Source organism: Molothrus aeneus, chromosome 4, assembly GCF_037042795.1.
Source record: "Molothrus aeneus isolate 106 chromosome 4, BPBGC_Maene_1.0, whole genome shotgun sequence".
In the NCBI taxonomy this organism is placed as follows: domain Eukaryota; kingdom Metazoa; phylum Chordata; class Aves; order Passeriformes; family Icteridae; genus Molothrus; species Molothrus aeneus.
The window spans coordinates 38,149,630-38,168,865 of NC_089649.1; the positions used below are offsets into that span (position 1 = coordinate 38,149,630).

Genomic DNA, 19,236 nt, shown 5'->3' on the forward strand with positions numbered 1-19,236 from the left:
GAAGTTACAACTCATAACCAAAGTTAGTTTCATTCCAATTTCTGTAGTTCTCATAATCCCTGCTAATAGCCTGATAACCTAACCAAAGACTTGAACCAAAAGTCTGTTTCAAAATGCAACGCAATGACAACTTTAGGGGCACAACAGGGAAAAATGAGAGTGTCTTAAAACACTTCTCCTCATAGTTGAGCTCTGGCTTTTGACACCCATTCTAATTAACAGTTACTTATTTAGACACCATTTGCCTTCTCTAACAATGAAGGCACAACAGTTCCTTTAAAAGAGCTTTAATACACAAAAATTTACAAAGGTTTTGTTATGTATATACTTTCTCTCTATTTTGGTGTAGCACATTATTTCCACCAGCTCTTGAACTGCTCTAAAAGTTCAAATTTATTCTTTTGGGTGGTACGGTGGTACTTTTTTCGTCCAGTGTACTAAAATCGTTGGTCTGACACAGTTTAGGCTCGATACAAATCAAGTTATTTGAGTATATTAATGATTTCATTTCTAACACCACAAAAAGACTGTTTATTCTACTAACTCTTAATGAATTAAAAATGGTTTCATTGAGGTGTTTTGCCTTTTCTAGTAGCTGGAAATACTACTCCTATCTCAGAAAATAATTCTAGCCTACGGACTTGTATGTCTGGATTTCCAGAGAATGGAATTACTGGTCAGGGATTGAATATCAATCAGCATCTCTGCACATAGCAGACATTCTCCATATAACATGTATTTAAAAGCATAAAAAGTTAACTCAGATACTTAAGTGATCATGAAATTTTAGTCTTCTAACTTTCTCAGTCCTTGAAAAAATAACATAGTAATGTTAAGTTTGTACCCCTTTGTTACACACCACCGGACAGCTGCTTCTCATAATGGGGATAAATTCCCCTTCAGCTACAAGTCTGGTATCAGCCAATTCTGCTGTCACATTATCACATGAACATGCTTGATCTGCTTAACCAGTCTATCTAACCACTGACAGCAAAGTTCTACCCAGAAGGGAAGCAGGTATGACCGACAAGCTTACAAGTAAATTCAATCTGAGTTTTGCTAGAAACATAGTAAGTTTATTTACAGTATTTGTTGCAGTCCTCTTTGGATACCTAACATAACTCAACTATTAAAAGTATTACAGAAGATTCCAAAATAAGTCATGTGTGTACCTAGAGACATTACTAAACCCTGAAACGTGTCAGACAGCAGGCACACACGGCCTGCTGACAGACGAACTCTAGCAAATCTTGCCCCCCAGAAGTTTAAAAAGTTACCACCTCCAGCTGCCCATTCCATTCCTCAGCTAAAGGTTCCTGCCCCTCTCTCTCCCTTGCTGGAAATCAACAGGAAGGAATGTGTACTGGTACATTCCTCAGTTCAAGATCTGGCAATTTCAACTCTTAATAAATTAAAACCAATCTTGTTGGACTTTACAATGAAAAAGCCACTCACACCCACCCCTACAACCCATTCTGTGACAAGGCAAATGACCCCCTGGAAAAACTCGGAGCAAACTATGAGGGGAGAGTAATGTCAAAATGCACATACTCACTGCCTCTTCTTAAGGATACTTAGGCATCACTTTTGATGGCCTTATGTACTGACACAGGTGTATCAGTGAATCTTGGGAAGAATCTCCTCATTTTGCAACTCTTTCCCTTTGTATAGTTCCTTTCTTGGGTCCAAGCAATTTCTTTCATTGCCAACCATGTCTACAGAACACAGATTCCCTCTGTGGTAACTAACTCAACCTCTTAGGATTGTGGTACCACAGGAGCTATGCTTTTGTCAAGGTAACTTGACAAACTAACTGCTATTTCTCTAGTAGGCAGTGCAACCACCTTATTAATCTAAATTCATGTAACTAAACCTGATATTTTTGCAGTTTTTATAATCAATCTTTTCTTCAACTAACAGCAAAAATATCACTTGTTCTTATTAAATAGATGCCTCTAAATAAAAACAATATTTAAGCTGTGAATCTCTTGTCATCAATTTGACTTCCACTCAAAATTGTTAATTTTGTTCTAATAAATAAGTTACAGGCAGTCTGTAAATATTTCTTTAACCATTTAACTTTTTTCTTCAAAAAACAAGTTTTATTTCTCAAAACAGTGAAATCATTTGTTTACTTTTATTCCTCCTTTCTTCAAACTTTGTCAGGTTTTCTTCTTGACTAAGTAAAAGTGGTTAAGTGGTTTAATTTTTCTTCTTTCTGTGTAAAGCATATTTTGGTGCTTAAGAATGTTGTTAATAAAAGGAAATTACACAGTCAGTAGTAGGGATGAGAGTTAAAGTTTATTCTGCAAGCTTATGTCATTATACGCTGACTCCCATGGCTAGTGCTCATAACAGAAAGGCTTTTTCCATCCACTAAAATTGGTATCAGCTAAATGATATCACCATGACAGAGCTAGTAAAACATCTTTTTCTTCAAGCTGAGGCACAACAAGTCTCTGCTTGGTGCTTTTACAAGAGACATAAAAATACCTTGTGAGGAAGACTTGCAACTGGCTGAGTGAATGAGGTTAAAACCTGGGTGAGGTGGAGGAATAGCACTCGGGTTTCTAGCCCAGAATGGAAAGCACAATGGAGTGAGAAAGGTTAAGCTAAATTAGTAATGCTTGAATGAATTTACCTAGCCTGGCTTCATAGGCCATGAAATGGGCAAACCTCACAGCAGCCAAAAGTTAACTACGTATGTTAGGCTCCAAAACATACTGACTTTGGAGCCAAAAGCACAGAGATGCATCTCTGTGATGCATCTTTTATTTTGCCATGTATTATGCCACTAAATGAGACAATGTTGTAAAATATCAACTTCATTCTGAAATCAGAAATTAAAAATTACGCAAGATTTTCTTGCTGAAGGATTCACAGTAATACTACAAAGACAAGTGAAAATTTCTTCTTGCTTATCTTCTTATTCTGCATACTGTGTAGATCCAAAGTTTAAAAAATGGAGGCGAGGAGAACATTAGAATCAAATGCAGTCCAAAAAGCCTCTTCTCTTAGTCACAGCCTTTCCACGCCAGCTGTAAAAATGAGCCATCCAGAAGAGGTGTTAACTGAAAGGGGGCTGTTGCAAGAGACAGCTGATCATGGCCACATTTATTTTAATCTTTATCTTCCTACCCAGAGCTGCCTAAGAGGCTGTGTGCTGCTACTGTCTCTTAAAGAATTAACATTTCAACAATTAATAAAGGACAAATACAAGAAACTATTTAGATATTCATGGTAAAAAGATCAGGACATACATACATACACGTACCTAGATCAAAAAAAAAAGTCCTCATCTATCTAGGTGCCAAAGATGCCACAGGCACCTAAACTTTCACCTATAAAATTAGTCAGAAACTTAAGCCCCAAGAAGGCTACAGGTGCTGGGCTGAAGTTAACACCTCCCTTTCACTTGAAATTCACAACATACACCCCAAAGCTTCCATCTATGTGTTCCATGTTAGAAGCAATATGACTTCAGTGGGAAAACAAAGAACTCATAGCAATCTCTGTTGATGGTCAGTGTCAACACTTGCTATTTTGTTTACAGATGATGAAAGGAATCACTCCGTAACTTGAAGATCAGAGTAGAAACATGTCAACCAAAGAAAGCAAGCTACTCTCTCTCGAAAGACTACTTATCATCAGCTGCTGACAAGGATCAATCCTGCTGAAGTGCTGGCACTATAAAAAAAGAACACATGTTTAATAGATCAAAGAGCGCACAAAAACTCATTTTCGAAGTCAGATAATTTTAGGCCGAGGACTGGAGAAGGATGGTAAATTTTACATTTCAGACCTGCTGCCAATCCTATCTGCATTTTTTTCAACAAGTTTGTAATGAAAAACATGACATTTCTTGAAGTAATAGCCAGCCTGAACACTGACATGCCTTGTGCTCTGCTGGTCTGGGCTTAAGGATGCTGCTTGGGTGTAATGAATACCATTCCACTGCATCTTGGAAATGGTCTCCCAAACTTTTCTGCTTCCCCAAGTTCCTTCAAATTTGTTTCCATAATTAAAGTATTTCCTCAATTCCCAAGAACACAACTTATTTAGCTGTCAGCAAAATAAGCTTCTGACATTAATGTCACCATTCTTCATGAAATATCAGATTTTATATCTTTCAAAAAGCAATCTAGAACTTATGAGCAGACAGCTATTGTGAATAATTATCTCCCACAACTGCCTTATTTCAAGATATGTTCCTATTTTGATTTTGCAATATTTCAGTCATTAAAAAGCTATAGGTCTCTTTATTCTGAAACAGTAATAGATCAGTCCTTGAATAAATTACACCATCTGTCTTCCCCTGTTTACTGTGCTTTTAAGAGACATTTATTTAAGGTTTCTACTAAAATAAATCCAAACCTCCACAAGCAATAGCCATATTTATGCACTGCCTTAAAAAGACATTAATTTGGCTAAGCCTTTTGATTTTGATCTTTTGCAGGTACCTAATGACTGCTTTGAAAATTTCACTACTTTATTCCTGTAAATTCTGCCAAAGAGCCATTTTTTAAATTAAAGAGTTGTTTAGTACGAAAAACTCTATAAATAGCAACTACATGAACTAAAAACAAGAACAAAGGTGATTAAGCCTTCTTTTCTTTGTAGATATGAGAAAAAAATGGTATTCATGGTATTCTTTTGAGCTATCCTTTAGAAAGCAGCAGACATTTTATAACTTCTCAAATGAAGCTTACAGTAAAAGCTTCCTTAATGCTTCTAAGTCTTCAACTATTTTGGGGAAAAGTACCCATTTTTCAGCAAAAATAATCCAAGGTTTCAGCAACAACAAGTTCCAGACCATAAACCATGACAATAATTAATATTTTGAATAGCATAAAACAATAACAAGCCCTTAAAAGCCTAAAACCTTTACACAAGAAACTCTCTGTGATGCTGAAACTCTTATGAAATATCAGAAAGGCCAATACTTAAAAAATACAATCCAGAAAAGAGTCTACCCACTTTGTGACTGATTCCAATGTGACAAATGCACAGATAGTGGAACACAGGGTCCCCAAAGGAATGTCCCCATAGGTACCTTCACATCCTACAGGCTAAACTGACATGTGCTGCAGCTACTCAGTCTGGGGGGAAACAAAAAGCCTCAGTATGGTCCTTTTCCTTTTCTATTTCCTACCTTTATCTGCAAAGATTTTTCTTCCCTGATTCATAGACCTGGGTCTTGGCTACAGGGAGGAAAAGAAACAGCGCCATCATTACAGAACAGAGGTATTTCAGAATGGCCTGGCAGCGCCCACCTTCTTCTCCCTTCTGTCCCCATGAGGCTTCCACCCTGTCAGACTCCTGCATCTGAGCTCCTGCTCCTACTCCCAGTGTTTGCAGCACTGCAACCTCAGGGCCGGGAAATTAAACATAACCGAATCACTGCTGACACCTGTTGGCAGCCCCCAGAAATCCCGATTTATCCGTTCTGGTATAGTTAATACACACGAATACAGCGGTTGGGAACACCAAAAAAATGGGCCCCAAAGCATTGAAAAGCTCTCATTCCCCTGGGCTCCCACATGGATAACGTTGCAGGTCCGGGAAGCAGGAATGGGCACCAAAGAGGGGCCCCGAGAAGAGTAAGGAATCACCTCAGTACTTAAACTGCTCTTTGCTGGTACCAATTTAAATTGAAACTTCAACTAAATTGGTGGGGTAAGGTGAACCTCATCCTGCCAACGGTGTGAGATCACCACGCCAAAGAAAAAGATTCCAGGAACAAGCCTAGCCTAGCTACTGAAGGAAATTTCTAGGCAAGAACATTGTCAAACTGAGCACGTGTGTAATGAAAGGCAAATGAATAGGAACATCCTATAGGAAGCAAGGGAGAGAATGGCAAATCACCAGTGAAAGCAAGATACGGACATCAACTGAAAATACAAGCCTCCGCCTAAAACTCATTTACGCTTTGCTACACGAATGCAAAAATCAGCAGAGCGACAGATGTCCTGTGAGAGGAAGCGCCCTGGGAGCGCGGTAGGCGGCGGCAGACAGTGAACCCACAGCGCCCGACGCGCCCCCGCGCGGCCGCCATGTCGCGCTCCGGCCCGGCACCGGCCCCGCCCATCTCCTGGCGGAACGGGGAGGGGTTGATACGGGGCGTGGCCTCATTTGAGCCCGCCCAGCCGGCGGGAGGCCACGCCCCTCGCGGCGGTCGCGCGCGCGCGCGCCCCCTGCCCGCCGCCGCCCGCTTCCTGCCGCGTCCGCGCGCCCGCCCCGCCCGAGCAGTGGCCGCAGCCCCGGCCGGGCCCAGCGGGGAGATGAACACGGTGCTGTCCCGGGCCAACTCGCTCTTCGCCTTCTCGCTGAGCGTGATGGCGGCGCTCACCTTCGGCTGCTTCATCACCACCGCCTTCAAGGAGCGCAGCGTGCCCGTCCGCATCGCCGTCTCCCGGGTCACGCTGTGAGTGCGGCGCGGAGAGGGAAGGAAGGGAGTGGCGGGGGAGGGCCGGGCCCGGCCGGGCGGCGGCCGCTGCCCGCTGAGGTGGTGAGGGGCTCGGGAGCCGAGAGCGGGGGCCGGGGCGGGTGAGAGGACGGTGGCGGCCGGCAGGGGCGGCCGGCGGCTCGCGCGGCGCTCGGGGCTCGGCCTCCTGAGCTCCGGGCGGGCCAATGGGGGAGCCCCACGACGGCGCTGCCGGGCGGGAGCCGGGGCGGCGCTCGGGGAGCGGCCCGGCTGCCTCGGCCCCGCGCCTCCCCGAGAGCGGAGCGGAGCCAGCTGCTGCCCGCGGCTGTGGAGAGACAAGGGGTTACAGGAACGTGGAGTTTATCCTGTGAACATTTATCCCATCGTAGTACGTTTTGCTTTTGATTAGTAGCTCTCTTGGGTTTCCCCATTGATAACCTAGCATACTTTCTGTTCTGTGGTAGCAAAGTGATTGGGATGGCTTCTTCTCTGCGGAATGGACCAGGTGTAGGACACAATACCACATCAAAACGTGTTGCCTACTCTTAAAATGGGCTGATGCAAACTTGTGCAGGGGAACCTTTTTTCCCCAATTTTGGTGTTAGTTCAGGGTGGGGTTTTTTTCTCCAAAAGGAGACTTCCTCACAGAGAACTTCCATTAAGTTAAGTATGTGTGATATGGAGAGCAGTAGTTTCACAAGCATTTGAGCAGCTGTTACAGCCACATGTGAGTGGAGGCCTTTGCTCCCGTTTTTGCCACGTGGTTCTTTACCAGAGGCCACTGGGGAATCTGGCTCATAGGACATTTAACTGACCTGCTTTAACTCAGGTCATGCTTTTTTGTTAGGTTGGTTTTGGCTCAGATTAGGGAGCTAAAGCAGCACACTTTGGAAGTGTTTAGTGCCAGGTTGGATGGAGCTCTGCACAACTTGGACTAGTGAAAGGTGTCCCTGTCCATGTTAGGGAGGTTGGAAATTGATGATCTTTAAGGTCCCTTCCAACCCAGGCCATTCTGTGATTTGGTGATGATTCTGTGGAGCTTTGGAACCACCCCAAGGTAGGTGTCACCTGTGGATGCCTAATAGCAGGACTTGAAAGGAGACATGAAGGCAAATAAAGGGACTGCCATCACCTTTCAGACTGGTTTAATACCACAGGAAAAAAAAACAATAACCTGTATTCAGTGCTACACTGAGGATTGCAAAAGCACAAACTTGACATAAAAGCATGTCTTCGAGTGTTATGGTGAGCTCAGCATATATAGGGCAGCATACAAATGCCTGATTTGGCTGAAATGTGTATTGCCAGTCCCTTCTGTGATGCACACAGATCTGGTGTTACTGGGAGGTGCTACACCTAATCTGCTTCTCTTGAATGTCTAAGAAATTCTGGAGACCCCAAACTTAGGCCTGCTACTCCATCTGACTGACAGTGGTTAAGAGGTGAAGTCAAGTGCTTGATAAGGTTTTCCACTTAAAAATATACTGCTTTTTTGCAAAGAGATGAAAATTCATTACAAGGCTTAAATTGTGAAGATTTGGTGGTGTTTTTCTTTTCTGCTATCTCCAAAAGTGTTTTCTTCACTTGTAACCTTTTCTTTTAATTTGAGATTACTAAACCTGGTTTTAATGAAATAATATTTTAATTGACTAATTTATGAACTGTAATAAATATAGCTATGAAGTTCATAATTCATAAAAAAACCTGTTCAATTAAGAGTTGAGGTTCATAGTTGATGGCCAAGCTAATTGCTTGTGGTATTCCTCTTTGTAGATGGTAAGTTTGGTAAACTGATAAGCTTTATGAATACATATGGCAGTATCTGCTGTGTGTCTGTTATTTTCCAGTTGCTCTTTCCATTGTGATTTAGTGTGGCAACATGAGGTAGTTTTCCAAATGTACGCTTATAATAAAGCCTTCCAAAATTATACCATTTTCCAGAATGTAGATTAAAATAACTATTTTCTTCATGCTGTTACTTAAATACATCACAGGAATAAATCTTGAAACTTGCGTGAGCTATGCATGTAAACTTTTGTATTGGAATGGTCAAAGCCTCACGAGATGCTTTGGGTTTTTTTGTTTCTTCAAGGACGGTTGATAAATAATATTGAATGTGGTTGCCAGCAGACTGCTATGCTGATGGTGTCCCAATCAGTTTTACTTATATGGAGATGCTAAAACATATTTTACTAAAATGAAATGTAGTCTAGATTTTGTATATATAGATTTTTGTTAACAGGAAAAAGTCAATAGGCTACGTATATGTCTTAGACACTGTGGTGTCAAGGCCTGACATTTAAAACTGGGACACCATAATTTCTGGAAGGTAGGTGTTAGTTTGTAATGTTGATTGCATTTTAGCCAGAAGTATATAAAGCAAAATACAGAAAATGGATGGGGGAAATAGCTAATAAAAACCATAATTTTTGTCACGTGTAAGATATAAATAATGAGAAAGGATAATCTTGTGTTGTGTTTTGTTTTCTCCTAGAAAAAATGTAGAAGATTTCACTGGACCTAGAGAAAGAAGTGATCTGGGATTCGTCACATTTGACATTACTGCAGATATCCTTAATGGAAAAAATGGTTTGCAGATTTTTTGGAATGAGAACACTTGGATGCTATTTTTGTTACCTTATAATCTTCAGATATTCAGGACATGGGGAAAACTAGCAATTTGTCTAAAAATAAAAATTTAAAGCAGCTAAAAATAGTATTTTGCATAGCTATGGCAGTGAAATAGAACTTAAACCAGCTCTTTGGTCTCTAGTAGATGACAAGTTGTTTAATGCCTGTTTTTGAAATCAGGCTCTTTTGTTAAGTGCACTGTATCTAATAATGGGGAACACAGTTTAACATCTAGACATTATTACTTTTAAGTGAAGTTTGTATCAGTGGTTTGAGGAGTGGATTAATGGTAAGGTTTGTATAGGATATTGTTTTGAATGTCATACTGATCTAGGAACTGCAGCTTTCAAACTCACTTTGTTGTGAGGCTTTCTAAGTCCTGACTGTATAATAGTTGCATAGAAGTACCTGTCATTTTCTGAAAATAAAAAAGGCATTGTAATAGTTTACTTGCTTAGATGTTAAATACTCTAATCTTTAGTATTGAATAGTATGAAATTCATTGGGAAGCATACAATTCACTGAAAGATGTATCACATTGTTTTTTGGCCTCTTTCTCAATTGCTGTTGCAGTTTTGCAGGGGTTTTTTTGTATTTCTTTGCTTCCCTGCTAGTCTGGATTTAGGCTCTTGAAAGAGTTTTTCTTCAGAAGTCAGTACCAAATAATAGGTGGCATGTTCAGGTGATTACACTAAACCGTGTTTTGCAGCTGGTCTGAGGATCCTGGGATTTTTCCTTGTCTGCTGGTTTTTGTCTGTTAGGCAAGGCACTGATCACCTCTGTGTTTTGGTTTCGCCCTTTTGAAGAACACTGTCTTGTGTGAGCAGACCACACAAAACACAATGCCTGATACAAATGCTGGATAAACAGGTTAATCAGATTTTTGCAGGCCTGTTTGCACAGGAAAAGGGTGCAAACACTTTTTTTTTTATCAACTGGAAGCAGGAGAAGTAAGTTCCTGAGTTTTACCTCTGAAATGCTTATACATATTAAAAACAGAGACTGAAATTCTAAATTAGATGCACAGACCTGTACACATTGTGTACAGAGAGAAGCAGAGTAAAGCAGGACAGGACCTCTAAAAGAAATGTTCTTATAAAAGGATTAGTCTGCAATATGTGAGCATAAAGATTCCATGTTTGAATGACTGCTACTAGTAACAGCCTTTTTTTAAAAAACCACTTCTGACTGAATCTCTCATGCCTGGCATAAACAAAGCTTGCAATATGTAGAGCTGTAGAAGTCTGGTAGGTTTTTTTGTTCAAAATTTGTGAAGAGATACAGGTACATGGACTGTGTTAACTACCAGAAAGAAGTTGTTCGTCCTGGGAGAAGTTAAATAAAATGGCAGTTAGAAAAAGGAACTAGGCAAAGGAAAGGGAGCATAGAATTTTGACAATCTCCTTTAAGCTTATTTAATTCATTGTTAACTTTTGCAAGTGATAAGAAGTCCTATCAAGGAGATCTTCAAAATCTTGTTGGGTATTTTGAGCCAGGTGCCAAAAAATCTTCAAGTAAAATATTTCTACCTATTCTTGCAGGGACAGGAGTTAAATATTTAATTCTTTCCTTTCTTGCCCTTTGAATTAGTAACTGAAAAACATGTGTGTCTTGGGATGAGTGGAAGAAGGAGAAACAGATTTTGAGGCTGGTTAGGGAATCTATTTATTCTTTGAGATAATGGCAAATAGAATAGAAAAGAGGACTAGGAAATAAAGATTACAGCTAATCTCTATTGTGAATTAAAAAGTGTTTCCTTAGCAGTCACACACATATACGTCTGTTAAATAAACAGACAACTGTTTAGAATCCCAGCATTATTATACTGTCTCAAATGGCAGTCATCAGTTCTTTACTGCTGATCAAAAATCTGATCAAGAGTTTTTTGTTCAAGTCTAGTAAGCTTTCTTGGTTGTCAGTAAAGAATCAAATTTGCTAATTTTTGGGGTCCCTTCCAATATGAAATACTTCCCATATTCTAATTTCCCTAACATGGGCATTAAAGGCTCTTTGAATTCCCTCCTCATCACCGATTTTGTATTTATATATTGTTTAATGTTACTGTATTTGGATGCAAGGGTTCTCTGATACTATAAAAAATTGCCTTGGGGATATTTGTGGAAGAATTCTGTTGTGACTTTTATGCTTAAGGTTTTATAATAGGTTGTCTAGCAGAGGATTGTGGTTGCTAGCTTGCAGTGTCAAATATAGAGCTCTTAAATTATTGGAGGAGAAATAGCTGCTAGATTTCATAAGTAGTAAAAAGAAATACTCACCTGAAAACCTGTCACTTTATTATGACTAAAACTTGTGTTCAAACTGCTGGCAGTGCTCTGATTTATGAGTAAGATGAGGTATGTTGAAAGGTAAGAGCTCACTGTAATGATTATAGACTACTTAGATCTAGTGAAAATAAAACAAGGTTATGTAAGTACAGTATGGTATTTTTCTTAACTTGCATACATCTGCAGAGTATATTTGATTGGAATGTTAAACAATTGTTTCTATATTTGTCTGCAGAATATTCAACAAAAAACAATGTAAGTATTAAAAAGAGGTTTGAAGCAATTACTCATTTTAGTACTGCAGCTATTTTTAAACATTCTGTAGTTCTGCTGAGAAGAGTTAAGGCCACCAGCATTTCCTACTAGCCTGCACTGGCCTTCATGATTATTTTCTTGACAGTTAAACCGTAGGCTGGGAAGTTCACCTCCATAAAACCTAACTTGATATATGCCCAGTAGAATGGGAGAAAAACAACACATGCCTTGTGTTGCAGTATACTGTAAATGAGTTTTTTCACCTTTTCTGTCCATTTTACTTTTTCCCTAAATTTCTGCAGTTGACTGTTGTTAGAAACAAGAGGGAGTGGCTTCTGGGCTGGCCCGATGTGGTGTGTGTTTTGTTCATAGATCACAGTTGATCCTACCAGTTACTGTAGCCCCGTAATTCATTTACATTACCTTGTCATACTTCTCAAAATAATTTGCCATGTTGCTTTGAATTGGTTGCTACTGAGCCTTCCCTTTGGGATAGCTGAAAACCCTTTTTACTAATCTGATAAAAGCTATGTGGAGCAGCCTTTAAAAAAATTGCTTTCATGAAAGACCATGCTGCCATAGTACCACTGAATTCTAGTTAAAGCTGCTGTGGTCACATTGCAAGGATATGGTGAAACTTGGGGGTTTTCTTAACTTGCTGCACAAAACTGGCCTTCTTTTTTAACTTTTTTTTTAAGTACCTTAGTTATATTAAACAAGATGGTGGATATTGTGTTTGTACTAGATTGTACAGTGATTTTACTGTATTGTTCCATATTTTAGATTTTTCTTTCATGTAACTCAACACTTCTCACAAATACTGAGATGTATTTTTCTAAATTGTTCTATAAATTACTAAACAAGACTGTTTAGCATCTACTTGAAACAACTTTACACTTTACAGTGTAAAGAATTTACACTTTAGAGTGTAAATTCCAGTAACGTAAGAACTTGGGATCTCACTTTTTCAACTGTTAATAAATTTTTTGGGGTTATGCTTGCAATTAAAATAGAGATTTCCATTAAAGTTGGAAAAATGATACGGACATAAGCAGAGTCATGCTAACTCAGTTTAAGTCCTTTATTTGAAACAAAGTCTAAATACTGCTTTGAAAGTGACTTACCTTTGCAAGTCAGAAGGAAACCGCTTTATGCTTTGTAATTCTTCTAAAGCATATGATTTCTTTTTAAATGTCTTTCTTGTGTTTTAAGATGTTCCTTGTTGTTTCCATTTATTCCATGCCACACTTCACTGTGTGGTAGTATTACATTACCCCACTGTGAAGTGTTACTTTGTTAAATTAGTTATGGATTGCAAGCATGTACTTGCAAAAGGGGGTTTTAGAGGAATAGTGCAATGAAGTTCCAGTGTCTGAATGTGATCTGGTAAGATACCTTGCTGACTTAATTACAATTGTGATTTTAGGCCCTAAATCAGGTGGTCCTTTGGGACAAGATCATGTTGAGAGGAGATAACCCAAGGCTGTCCTTAAAAGACATGAAGTCAAAGTACTTTTTCTTTGATGATGGAAATGGTCTCAAGTAAGTAAATATTTGTTTTATTACTAGTGTTCATGATATCTTGATTTACTTACATACTTTGCATTTAATACATGTGTTCATTGGTGTAGTAAGGTACCTGTATTCTATGTGATACTCTGTCATCTCTATTGCATCTTTCATTGTTAGAAGATGGCCTTGGGGTACAAGATATCCTATGTATTCTGTAGACTGGAAGATGCACCGCTATTATGAGCAACAGGCTTCTGGGTTTCTGCCTTCAGTCTGTGTAAAATTGGTTCTGTGATGCACCCAACTCCAAAGGAGTCAAGTAAAAAAAAAAGTAGGCAGTAACTACCTAAAATTAAACAGCTTGTTGTTTCTGGAGCAGATAAACAATCTGTATCCCAATTTATTTAATACTAGTAACTGTTAATTAAATCACTTAACTTGAGTGTTTGTGCTGATAGTCTTTGTTGCTTTTGCAGGGGAAACAGGAATATCACCTTGACTCTCTCCTGGAATGTTGTACCAAATGCTGGCATTCTACCTCTTGTAACAGGATCAGGACATGTGTCTGTACCTTTCCCAGATACCTATGAAACAACAAAAAGTTATTAAATTATAGTACTGAACCATAAGCAAAATATTTTTATACTTGTATATTGTGGATACATTTTATTGCAGTTTCTCCTTGCATCCCATGCAACTTTTCACTGAATGGAGCTTAATTTCCTCAGGATAGTAGCATAGGAAAAGGAAATGAAAATTCGGTTGTTTTTTTTTTAATAGAACATTGAAGCTGAAACTTAAGGGAAAGGTAAATTACAGAGTAACGGTTTTGAGGGGGGAAACTGAGGATTTTTTTTTTTCTTGGCCATTTAAGTATAGATCTCCTTTTCTTTTAAATAAATATTTTTAAACCAGAAGGTAGTCTTCCTGTGTTTGGGCTTTTTAAGTACTGTTATTCTTATTTATTTTGTGTAGAACTCAAATATACCTTCTGGAGTTGGTTTCTGGAAGTGCCTGAAGGAAATGGCTGTTTTAGGGCATTTTTTTAAATCCATGTGCAGTATGTTACAGTAGGCTAAACTTGGTCCTTTCTAGGACTGTCAGCAACTACTTGGAAAACTGGTAGTTCATTATCTGTCAGCCTCAAATCTTGAGTGCCACTGATGAAGCCCACATTCAGTTCTGTATTACAAATCATTTTAATAGCTGCTTGCAATGCAGCAAACTGGAAGAATAAAAAGAAATCTATTCAGTATGAGTCTTATTTCTTTAAGCATAAGACATAAGGCTAAGTCAGTAAGAAAAGAAAAAGCTTTAGGTAAAGAAAGACTTTCTGAAATGGAATCTCTAGATTTTTACTGGGATCTGTTCATCAAGGAAGAATGAACGTGCTTGTCCCAGAAGGGACTGAGACAACCGATATCAGAGGGGATCTTCCACAGCAAGGGAAAGGATAGATGTTCCCTAAACAGTCTGGGTAAACCTTTCCAAAGCAGAGGAGTTCCCCATGGTAAAATAGAGTAATTGAGGCAGATTTACCAACCTGATTGTCACTGAGTCTACCTGCAAGGCTTGGTTGCATGAGCCAGGAAAGGTAGCAAGCAGCATGCAGCAGCTTCAGGCAGCCCCTCTGCAGAAAAAGTGGCCTCTGTGGCTGCACATCCCCCTGTGTGTGCTCCTTCCCTCAGCTACAGCTGGGAGTGCTGTTGGGGTTGAGAGGAGGGAAGGAGCAGGGTACCAGGATGCCTTAGGCAATGCAATGGCTTGCAGTGATTGACAGGTGCATTCGGGCCCTCCAGGAGACAGCCAGGAGAAGGAGCACGCCCTTCTATCTGCTGTCCCCCTGGCACAGTGCCTGATTTACATGTGAGTCTTCAAACAAAGCATGACAAAGGTAATTCATTGCCAGACGGAATGTTCTAGATGTACCGGACACTTGGAAAAAGAGGAAACTAAAACTCAGGTTTTAATGCTGTAAATCAGAAAAAAAGTAATAGGAAAAATGATGAGAACTGCATTGTGAAAACCCTTATAAAAGAAGAGATGCAAAAGATCGGAGCAGAGTATCTCCCTTTGTTTTGAGTTCACCTAGGAGCTGGTTGATTTTGAAGGAACTAACTTGCTTTTAAAAAGGGATCTTTAATATTTATGAATTGTCCCTTAGTGACTATTTAATACATTCTTCACGTTGATGTATTAATCAAAAAAGGTCTTGAAAAAAATTCCCAAAAGGTGCTTTGTCTGTACAAACGAAATTTTAAGTGCAAAAACTAAAAAAAATTTTTTACATGAATGTTGTAGGAGAATTTGTCATTTGTATCCAGCATATTTGCATGAATTTCAGTTCTCTGAACTTGTGCTGTTTTCCACAGAGTAGTATAATCAGCACGTTGAAACACATACTATTTTTGCTGTGCTTTGATATCAATTGTATATATGGCTCTAAAAACTGTTACAGAGAACTTAAAACTGTCATAGATAAGGAAAACAAAATATTTTTAGAGATAATTGGGCAAAGTTGTGGATTTGTTTTGCTAATTGCCAAATAAGTGGTTGGTTTTGTCATAAATTATATTCTTGAATTGTTTACTGAAGCATTTCTTGTGGCTTGGCATTCAACCACTTCCCTGCATTCCTTTGGCAGTACTCTTCCAATGAATATAATGTCTGCTGCCTATTAAAGAGAAGCTTTAAGTACAGAGACATGGATCTGCTGTCAAAGAGCATCAGGGAGAAAGCTACTTTCTGTCCTACAAAATGGTATATTCCTCCCAGCAGACAGTAGCAGAATTTCAAAACACAGAAACAGTAGCTTTCAAATGTGATGTTTGATGCTTTACTTGTGTTTCCCTGTGAAGAGAAATTATGTTTGAGGTAAGCATTTTAGAGGGATGAAGAAACCATCATGGAGTTCAAATTCTTGGAGAGAAGAACTTGTTTTTGACCTGATGAAAAGGCCAGCATAAATGATGACTTGATGCTGTAATAGCTTGGTTTTTGCTCCTGAGCCACTGAGACAGGGTGTTGGTTCAGAATTTAAGGAGGCAAATTCCTCAACTGATCTCTATAAAAAAGTAAAAAGCCTTTCCAAAAGTCAAATGACTACTGTATTTTGTTGTGACAATTCTCAAAGCATTTACAAAAAGAATGTGCTTTTGTGGAAACTAATGGCATTTACTTCCTCTTGTCTCACACATCTCATGAGGTACTAGTACTGCTGGCAGCTGAGTGTTCTCTTAGCTGTGTTGCTGACCAAATATTGCTGGTTCATGAAGTAATATGTACAAACAAGATATTCCCTGGCAAGTGATTTACTTAATGGGGAGAGGCTGAACTGAAAATGCTAAAGATACATTTCAGATAATAATTTTTAAGTGAGATTCTGGAGACAGCAGTTCTTGTGTAAGGACTGAAAAAGGGAAATTTTTAAAGTAGCCTGCGTTTCCATTTGCCATCAAAAACATGCAGCACTACACTGACAGCTCTGTGCAGGAGGGGCAAAATAGCTTTGAAAAATCTATGTTTAGAGCTCTGCTCCCCTGAGCAGGCAGTCTTATTTATGGGTGGGTCTACAGTTATTGAAGATAGACATTGAGAAAATAAATTATTTCTATCAATTGTTAATTATTTTAATATATTTCTTCTGAACAATGAAATTAAAGCTAGTTAATATATTGCTTACTAGCAAGATTTAAATAGAGTTCCTGCAGAATTTTTGGATTCCAGCTGTTGAAAATGTTCTGAAAATTGCTTTAAGATGGTAGGTTTTACATATCTGTTCTGCAAAATGAAAGCTATTTAAGCTGAAAACTCGGGTACTGGAGAAGCAGTCTTGCTCCAAATTTGTGTCAGAAAATCCATACAGAATAACTGTCAGACTTCAAGATAAGTTTTTCTGGTTTATTTGGCTGCTTTATTTTGGAATTTTTTTTCATTAAAACAGTTAAAACTTATAAAATTTTAAACTGTTCATTCAAAAACAAGTCAACAGACAGATATTGTTTAGCCTGAAAAGTCCCATTCTACACATATGGGTTTATGCTCATATTGCAGTAGTTATATCAGGCATCTTTTTATTAAACAAACAAACAAAAAAAAATCCAAGACTTAGCTTGAACAAGCCAAACAATTTCTGGATCTTTTTCTGGTGCCCTCCAACACTGCCCGCAGACCATTTTCCCAATGTTATTGAAGATAATGAGCCGAAGATGAGGCACAGATGGAAACGAGTATTCAGTATTTAGAATGGTCATAGAAGAGCTTGGGTTGGAAAGGACATTTAAAGGCCATCTAATGCAACCCCTCTACAGTGAGCAGGGACATCTCCAACCCCACCAGGCTGCCCAGAGCCCCATCCAGCCTGACCTTGAACGTTTCCTGGAATGGGACATCTAACACCTCTGGGCAGCATGCTCAGTGCTTCTCTGCCCTCATTGTAGAAAACTTCCCTTCTATAAATCCAGCCTTCTTCAGTATAAAACCATTATCCCTTGTCCCATCTCAACAAGCCCTGCTAAAGTGTTAATGCCCATCTTTCTTTAGGGCCCCTCCCAAGTGCTGGAAGGCCTCAATTAGAAGTTCCTGGAACTTTATCCAGGTCGAACAGCCCAATTCTCTCAGCCATCCCTGTAATTATCTGCATGGCCAGGATTTTTCTCTCCATCTCTCTCCACCTTCTCCTCTTTCCCTCCTCTCAACCTTCCCTCCTTCTCGCTACCCCTACCTGTTTACTCCAAGCTTCAACACAACTGTCTTTTTCAATCACTAATGGTCTAATAATGAAATTCTAAATCCTCTGTGAATAAACTATTTAGAAAATAAAGTGGAAAAAGAACAACCGTGGGTTAACCATGGACAAATTCATCTGAAACTTTCTTCTGCTTCCCAGCTGTATTCCCTTTTGCTCCTTGGTAGTACTCACGTAAATTCTGAAGAAATAGCTGGCACACTTTTAAAATTATAAAATTGGCAGAAATGGGTTAGAGGACATACATATTTCCAGTGCTAGAGGACCATGACAGTGAGCAAACATTTCTGTAATTGGAAGACATGTTTGTATTGTACCACTAACTTTGTTAGCAGCAGTCATCATGTGCTTTGCACTTGTAATGCAACGATTTCCAAGTGCTTTACAAGAAAAAATACACATTTAGTTCCAGAAAGTTCCTGGCATTCTTAAGCCATACTGGAAGTGCTTTTGCAAGCAACAGTCTTCAAAACAGTATCCTGGGGTAACTAGAATTGCCTGTGTGGCATGTGATAAACCCACCACAGGTTCCACCAGCTGGCTGCACAGGTGGTTGGTAACCAGAAGGGATAATTGAGAACTCTTAATTGGGCAGGCCTTTGGCAGAACTGGGATTTGGATGCCACGTGTGGGGTTTTGCTTCTGTGTTGTAACGTGCACAGCAGGTACAGTGCTATTCATTCAGTCTGCCTCCTTGCTCAGTGTTTCTTCTTGCTCTGTCAGGGTTTGCTTTTGTTTTCCAAGAGACTGCTATGTTCCCATGTGCTCGTGCTGAAGGGAATTTGTTGGATTTGATACACAGATGAGGTTTCAGAGTGTGGTGGTAGAAGCTATGAGATGGGTAAAGAAGATAAGCCAAACACTAATTTCTGAGTCGAAGTGTAAAAATATTTATGCTTAAGAATGGCTGGTGTTAGATGTAGTTATGAGAGGCAGAGAGAGGTCTTTTTTGTGTGACATTGTAACTGAAGATTGAGATAAAACTAGTTTAACTGTAATTTGGAAGTAACAGTGATCAGATTGTGGCTGCTGAAGTCTTTCTGGGTTTTGCATTTTGTTGTTTGGTGGTGTTGCTGTTTTTTGGTTTTTTTTGGTTGGTTGATTTTTGGTTTTTTTTATTTTAATTTCTAGAAGGTAAATTTCTTCATTTTTTTTTCTTTCTCTCTCCTAGTTCTGAAAGAAAGAGCAGGCAAGGGTTCCTTTTTCTTTCCTGCCTTTTCTAATCCCCATTGCTCATTAAATATTCCTTGTTCATTGACATTTTGCTTTAGGAATTAGTATAGTAAGAAAGAGAGACGTGCACTAGTGCCTGCATTCTAAATGCACATGTGGCAACAACCAACATTAACATTCTTCTTTTTAAGAACTGTTTTTGGGGGTTT

At 39.2% G+C, this 19,236-nt stretch overlaps 2 protein-coding genes across 2 annotated transcripts in view; one reads left to right on the top strand and one right to left on the bottom strand.

Moving 5' to 3' along the window:
* The window catches only part of ASB5 (ankyrin repeat and SOCS box containing 5), a 39,739-nt gene extending 33,349 nt beyond the window's left edge, over window positions 1–6,390 (bottom strand). The window contains exon 1 of the mRNA XM_066548304.1: window positions 6,350–6,390. The gene's annotated coding sequence lies outside the window, so the exon portion shown is untranslated. The remainder of the gene's footprint in view (window positions 1–6,349) is intronic.
* On the top strand, window positions 6,206–16,206 carry SPCS3 (signal peptidase complex subunit 3). The gene is made up of 5 exons (XM_066548305.1): window positions 6,206–6,424; window positions 8,919–8,992; window positions 11,519–11,595; window positions 13,022–13,137; window positions 13,584–16,206. The coding sequence occupies exons 1-5, from the start codon at window positions 6,282–6,284 to the stop codon at window positions 13,714–13,716; spliced, it is 543 nt and encodes a 180-aa protein (XP_066404402.1). The 5' UTR covers window positions 6,206–6,281; the 3' UTR covers window positions 13,717–16,206.
* The last annotated feature ends 3,030 nt before the right edge of the window (window positions 16,207–19,236 follow it).

Coding starts and splice junctions, on each gene's coding strand:
- SPCS3 (XM_066548305.1), top strand. CDS start 6,282: ATGAACACGGTGCTGTCCCGGGCCAACTCGCTCTTCGCCTTCTCGCTG. Junction 6,425..8,918: donor GCCGTCTCCCGGGTCACGCT/GTGAGTGCGGCG, acceptor GTTTTCTCCTAG/AAAAAATGTAGAAGATTTCA. Junction 8,993..11,518: donor CACATTTGACATTACTGCAG/ATATCCTTAATG, acceptor TAACTTGCATAC/ATCTGCAGAGTATATTTGAT.